The sequence below is a fragment of the Neovison vison genome, chromosome 6 (genome assembly GCF_020171115.1).
Source record: "Neovison vison isolate M4711 chromosome 6, ASM_NN_V1, whole genome shotgun sequence".
Classification (NCBI taxonomy): domain Eukaryota; kingdom Metazoa; phylum Chordata; class Mammalia; order Carnivora; family Mustelidae; genus Neogale; species Neogale vison.
Window position 1 is genome coordinate 211,541,792 of NC_058096.1, and position 6,853 is coordinate 211,548,644.

Below are 6,853 nucleotides of genomic sequence, written 5' to 3' on the forward strand. Positions count from 1 at the left end.
TAATCCAGGCAGGTTACTAAGTCTTAGATTTGAAGAAAATTATAACTTGGAGCTAAGATAAGATGCTAGGAAACTCACACATCAAAAAGAGGGGCAAGTTCAGAGAAAGGGAGTAAAAGAAACTTAAAAATTACCAAAAACTGACTTCACTTTACCTCTAACCCTGTCTTTTGGGAATTGAGATCCATTAGGAAAACATCCTTTCTGTCCAGAGGACTTTTCCACTTGCGAATCTTGTGCTTAGAGACTGGAGTCACAAAAGGGCAATGTGCCTAATGAGCAGATACAAAGAGATCTAAATACTTCTTTGGCTCCAGTCCTTCAGCATGTGCAACCTTGGATGTGAAAGCATGCTCCTTGTCTGTTTGTTCCAAATCCCAGTTCTGGCTGGAGTCTGATGCTTCACTCCCTGCTGCCTCGGATGAGGATAGAGCTTTCAGCCCTATCATCTGCTCTCCAGGGAGAATTCAGACTTCCACAGGACACCTTCCTCTCAGACACCCCAGCCAGGTGAGTCCAACACCCCAATTGACTATTGATGACAGGGTCAGGGAGAATGGAAGCCAAGAACATTGACCAGTCATCACTTGAGAGCCAATTCAACCTAGCCCAGAGCAAAAGATCCCTGTGTTTGTTTGTTTGATTGATTAATTTATTCAGTGCTAATTTCAGTTTCTCAGAGTGACTGCTACTCACACTTTTGAAGGTCTTTCATATTCTTTATCATTAAACTGTTATTATTACAATGCTAGAAAAAAATATGTTGAGATTGTTAAACTCAATGTGTGATTCTAATCCAGTGTGATTTTGTCCCCTGAGGGTCACTGATCACAGTCTGAAGACAGCTTTGCCTATCACAGGGGAAATGGGTGCATGGGGGTAATGTCTAAACACCCTACAAGGTACCCCTCCCCAGAGCAGGATCTGTCCAGCATGTCCATGGTGCAGAGACAGAGAAACCACAAGGTGTGGTGAAAAAATAATGAATACTGTTTTTCTGAAAATAAATAAATTGGAAAAAAAATACAATCTTGTAACAACTTACAAAAAAATCTTGTAACAACTTACAAAAAAATTCAATCTTGTAACAACTTACTTTTCTACCAGCAAATTCACAGTAACCCCTTGGCCACCAGTTTAAAATTTCCAACCACAAAGAATGTAACAGCTCTATAAGTTTGTTTCCCAGGCTGCTGGTGATAGAGATGTTTCTTGCTGTTCTTAAACTATCCCTCAGTTTCAGCCAACTTCATGTATTTGATGACCATGCTCATTGATTTTTATTATTATATTCCTATATGTTATTCTCTTTCTCCCTATTTTTAAAACACTATCAGCATTTTAAATGATTTCTTCAGATCTTTATTTCTCAATTGACTTTTGGAACATATTTTGACCATAAAAATTTGACATTTTATTTAAATGTGTCTACTTACTTCTGAGTTTCATGTTATATTTAAGTGGTTTTGCCCAACTGCAATTTTTGTGTGCAGTTTTATTAATGCTCTAATATAATCTATGGTTACAGTAATACCAAGGCCATAATCCTCTGAGTTTTAGTAAGATCTGAGAGGGGACTGATTTCATATTCTTCCAAACAGATTTTTTTTAATTTCTTTTCAGCATAACAGAGTTCATTCAAACAGATATTCTTTTATGCCAATATTTATTTAGCAATTTAACCTTGTCCAACAAAATAGAAATACAACCTTGCCGTATGGTAAATGTCCTTATACAATGAGACCTAATTCCCGACACATATAACAAATAAAAACTGAGGATCTGCCATAAATCAGAACATTCTAGGAATATGACATGCTATATTCTTCATATATAAGCGTTTTCCAATTTAGTTATTAATCCACACTGTTATCATTGATGATTGCTATTTTATATCCCATTTCAGTTTATTTTGGTTTTACATACAAATTTCCCTAGGACAGGTGTTTTGAAACTACTCATTTTACATTTTAACCTAGTTTTGCTTAACCTAGTTAAAACTGGTTTAACCTAGTTTTTTCATTCTCTAACTTTTTACACTCTTAGGTGGTTTTTTTTTTTTAGCTGTCCCCTGGTTTTATTTTTTTTCTCCAATTTATTTATTTTCAGAAAAACAGTATTCATTATTTTTTCACCACACCCAGTGCTCCATGCAAGCCGTGCCCTCTATAATACCCACCACCTGGTACCCCAACCTCCCACCACCCCGCCACTTCAAACCCCTCAGACTGTTTTTCAGAGTCCATAGTCTCTCATGGTTCACCTCCCCTTCCAATTTACCCAAATTCCCTTCTCCTCTCTAACGCCCCTTGTCCTCCATGCTATTTGTTATGCTCCACAAATAAGTGAAACCATATGATAATTGACTCTCTCTGCTTGACTGATTTCACTCAGCATAATCTCTTCCAGTCCCGTCCATGTTGCTACAAAAGTTGGGTATTCATCCTTTCTGATGGAGGCATAATACTCCATAGTGTATATGGACCACATCTTCCTTATCCATTAATCCGTTGAAAGGCATCTTGGTTCTTTCCATAGTTTGGCGACTGTGGCCATTGCTGCTATAAACATTGGGGTACAGATGGCCCTTCTTTTCACGACATCTGTATCTTTGGGGTAAATACCCAGGAGTGTATTTAGCATATATGTTCACAAAACTTGGTGAAAAAAAAAAAAGTGAGCCAGGAAGGTAAAGTCCATGCACTTTTGAATCATGTCTCATAACAGTGCGGACAGCACAATGAAATAAATGTGTGTATGATATGATGCCCACAGACAGAAGATCTGAAGCAAATTATTGAGTACAAAATGATAGAATTGTCATGGTGTGGGCAGGATTATAAAGCATGGTCTGTGGACCCTTTTGCATGTTGGATGAAATCCAGTTTGAGGTTTAGAATGGGCACCTTGGGTTTGTCATAGGATAGAAAAATACCTAAAGCCCAAGAATGTCAATAAAAAGATGTCACATATGGTTTCACTTATTTGAGGAGCATAACAAATAGCATGGAGGACAAGGGGCGTTAGAGAGGAGTAGGGAATTTGGGTAAATTGGAAGGGGAGGTGAACCATGAGAGACTATGGACTCTGAAAAACAGTCTGAGGGGTTTGAAGTGGCGGGGGGTGGGAGATTGGGGTACCAGGTGGTGGGTATTATAGAGGGCACGGCTTGCATGGAGCACTGGGTGTGGTGAAAAAATAATGAATACTGTTTTTCTGAAAATAAATAAATTGGAAAAAAAACTCTGAAAATATTTCCTGAATGTGGACTGTAATTTTTCTAAAGCCACATGTGACAGAAGCACTGTATGGGATTTGTTGAAAAATGTTTGGAAGATTGACTCTTCCAAAACTGCTTTTTACTAGCATCCTTGGAATTGCTGGAAGAATGTATATTTATCAACTAATATTGGAACAATATTACCAAGATCAGATGGAATTAAAAGAAAAGTTGAAATTGGCATAAGAATCAAAAGAGAAGAAAAATTAATACTACATGGAGATGAACTATAATTGTTTAAAAATCTACTGAAATTATACACTGATTATAAATAATCTAGTAGATTGGGAACACTGAAAATAAATTTTTTAAAAATAAATAAATTTTTTTTAAAAAATAAATAATCTGGTAGAAAGTTAAAAAAAAAAAGATGCCACATAAGAGAAGGGAGAAAGGAACTAACCTCATCTCCTATCAGACCACATATAAAAGAGTTAGGCAAATAATGATGCAGGAGGTACAGGGAAAATAAGTCTTCTATGCTCCAAACTTTTGTTGTTTGTGTACCTTTCCTTTTGGGAAGTGTTGGTTTATCCCGTTGCTAATTTGAGAGGGTGTACATATATATCACACCCAATTAGAACCACACATTGAGTTTAACAATCTTAACATACTTTTTCTAACATTGTAATAATACCAATTTAATGATAAGGAATATGAAAGACCTTTAAAAGCATGAGTAGCAGTCACTCTGTGAAACTGACATTAGCACTGAATAAATTAATAAATAATATATATACACATATACATAAATATATATTTTTTATATATTATTTGTCCATAGGAGGCTTAAGAATTGGCATTTCTGCATTTTGTAGGGGAAAGTCACTAATCTGGCCTACTTGCATTGGATCTATTCCTAGCATAACCAGGATGGCTGGGGCTGAGAAAGGGGAATAACACAACTCAGAAGACCATGGTGTCCTCTGTGTGTATGACTTGTAGAGTGTGAGCAGTCCCCACAAAAGGGTGCCAGGATTCATAACTCCCAAGGTTACACAATACAGGGGCCATAATTGAATCAACAGAGAACCCTAAGAAGGAGATCTTATTCAATTAATCGGATGCCTTTGCAATACGATGAATATAGTGGGAGCAATAGGAGAAGCAGTGTGGACACGGATATCCCTGTGCCTTGAGGGTTCAGAGGTAGAGAGGCCACTTTCCTCCTAGCATGTCTGACAACATCTCTCCTCAGTCTCTCTCCTGCTCATTCCCCTTGCAGCACTGACTTTGCTCCTTTGACTTGAACCTGGGAAACATGTACCTTCTTTGAGGATTTTGCACTGGCCATTCCCTCTGATGGACACACACTTCCCCCATATTCCTTCATCTATCCCTCTGCCTTACTTGAGATCTATATTCCAGTATGACCTTTGCAGAATGTCTTATATACCCAGGAAAATGGCATGCCCTATTCATACTATGCTTTACCCCTGCTTTCATTTTCTTCATACCTCCTGCCACCATCTGAAATGCTTTTTAATTTTCTTATTTGTTAATGTATTTTTTCTACATCAGTGAATACTAAGGATTTTCATTCTTTACCACCCCATAGTCCTTTCCTAGACAATGCCTAAAATGTGGACAACACTCAATTTATGTTTGGGGGAAAAGTATGTAGAAAAAAATTCAAAAACTATGGGGGCATAGAGGTTCCCCTTAAGTGTACCATATCTATGCACAACATATTAAAGTGAATTTCTAGAATATAAAATTTTAAAAGTAGCATTTAAAAACTGAGAGTAATACAAGATTGTGTGAAAATTAGTCATGCTATTTGTTTCTGTCCTTGAAGTCACCTCTACCACATGGAACCAGGAAATGATACACAAATTTCAGAATTTCACCTTCTGGGTTTCTCTGAGGACCCAGAACTGCAGCCCCTCATATTTGGGCTTTTCCTCTCCATGTACCTGATCACTGTGTTTGGAAACCTGCTCATCATCTTGGCCATCAGTTCAGACTCCCACCTCCACACCCCCATGTACTTTTTCCTTGACAACCTGTCCTTTGTTGACATCTGTTTCACCTCCACCATCATCCCCAAGATGCTGTGGAACATCCAGACTCAAAGCAAGGTCATAAAGTATGCAGACTGCCTCACACAGATTTATTTTCTCATACTCTTTGCTGTGTCAGACATCTTCCTCCTGAGTGTAATGGCCTATGACCGGCTAGTGGCCATTTGTCACCCCCTGCACTACACGGTCATCATGAATCCCTGGCTCTGTGGCCTGCTGGTTCTGGTGTCTTGGATAATTTCTATCCTGAATTCCTTGCTACATAGTTTAATGATGTTGCGGCTTTCCTTCTGTGCACATTTCCAAATCCCCCACTTCTTTTGTGAACTCAATCAGATGATCCAACTTGCCTGTTCTGACACCTTTCTTAATAACTTGGTGATGTATTTTGCAGCTGTCCTGCTGTGTGGTGGTCCTTTTGCTGGGATCCTTTACTCTTATTCTAAGATTGTTACTGCCATATGTAGAATATCATCAGCTCAAGGCAAGTATAAAGCATTTTCCACCTGTGCATCTCACCTCTCTGTTGTCTCCTTATTTTATTGTACAATGCTTGGTGTGTACCTTAGCTCGGCTGCTCCCCAGAGCTCCCACTCAAGTGCAGTGGTCTCCGTGATGTACACCGTGGTCACACCTATGTTGAACCCCTTCATCTATAGCCTGAGGAACAAAGATATAAAGAGGGCTCTGAAAGCAATCATTGGGGTTCCAGTGATGTAACAGTCAATCATCCTGGGGCTGAGGAAGTGCCCATGATTGCATGCCCATGAGGTTCACAGCCTCAGAGCCAGGAACTGATATTCGTTGATCAGACTTTGGAGATAGAATTGGCTCCTTCCATTTATTTCCTGGAATTTCCATTTGTTTGAATTCAACTTCTCTGTATATTTAAGTAACTCACTTTATTAACCTTCTGCTCTATCTGATATACAGACAGTTTTCCCCTTTGTCCATAATATATTTTTCCACATTTTTTTCCACCCTTGATCAAAAATACATGAAAATTCTCATTTATGTCATGTAGTACCACGGATTTCTTTTTTTTTCCAATTTATTTATTTTCAGAAAAACATTATTCATTATTTTTTCACCACACCCAGTGCTCCATGCAAGCCGTGCCCTCTATAATACCCACCACCTGGTACCCCAACCTCCCACCCCCCCGCCACTTCAAACCCCTCAGACTGTTTTTCAGAGTCCATAGTCTCTCATGGTTCACCTCCCCTTCCAATTTACCCAAATTCCCTACTCCTCTCTAACGCCCTTTGTCCTCCATGCTATTTGTTATGCTCCACAAATAAGTGAAGCCATATGATAATTGACTCTCTCTGCTTGACTGATTTCACTCAGCATAATCTCTACCAGTCCCGTCCATGTGGCTACAAAAGTTGGGTATTCATCCTTTCTGATGGAGGCATAATACTCCATAGTGTATATGGACCACATCTTCCTTATCCATTCATCCGTTGAAGGGCATCTTTGTTCTTTCCATAGTTTAGCGACTGTGGCCATTGCTGCTATAAACGTTGGGGTACAGATGGCCCTTCTT

General features: G+C 38.8%; 2 protein-coding genes across 2 annotated transcripts; both read left to right on the top strand.

The window, feature by feature from the left end:
- Positions 1 to 3,325: 3,325 nt before the first annotated feature.
- On the top strand, positions 3,326 to 3,466 carry LOC122910713 (protein PIGBOS1-like). The gene has a single exon (XM_044255329.1). It carries the CDS (start codon positions 3,326 to 3,328, stop codon positions 3,464 to 3,466), a length of 141 nt encoding a protein of 46 aa, XP_044111264.1.
- Positions 3,467 to 5,091: 1,625 nt separating this feature from the next.
- LOC122910714 (olfactory receptor-like protein OLF4) lies at positions 5,092 to 6,024 on the top strand. Its single transcript, XM_044255331.1, has one exon. The coding sequence runs from the start codon at positions 5,092 to 5,094 to the stop codon at positions 6,022 to 6,024; it is 933 nt and encodes a 310-aa protein (XP_044111266.1).
- Positions 6,025 to 6,853: the final 829 nt, after the last annotated feature.

What these genes read in the sequence shown, in the direction of transcription:
- LOC122910714 (XM_044255331.1), top strand. Translation starts at nt 5,092, where the DNA reads ATGGAACCAGGAAATGATACACAAATTTCAGAATTTCACCTTCTGGGT.
- LOC122910713 (XM_044255329.1), top strand. Translation starts at nt 3,326, where the DNA reads ATGTTTGGAAGATTGACTCTTCCAAAACTGCTTTTTACTAGCATCCTT.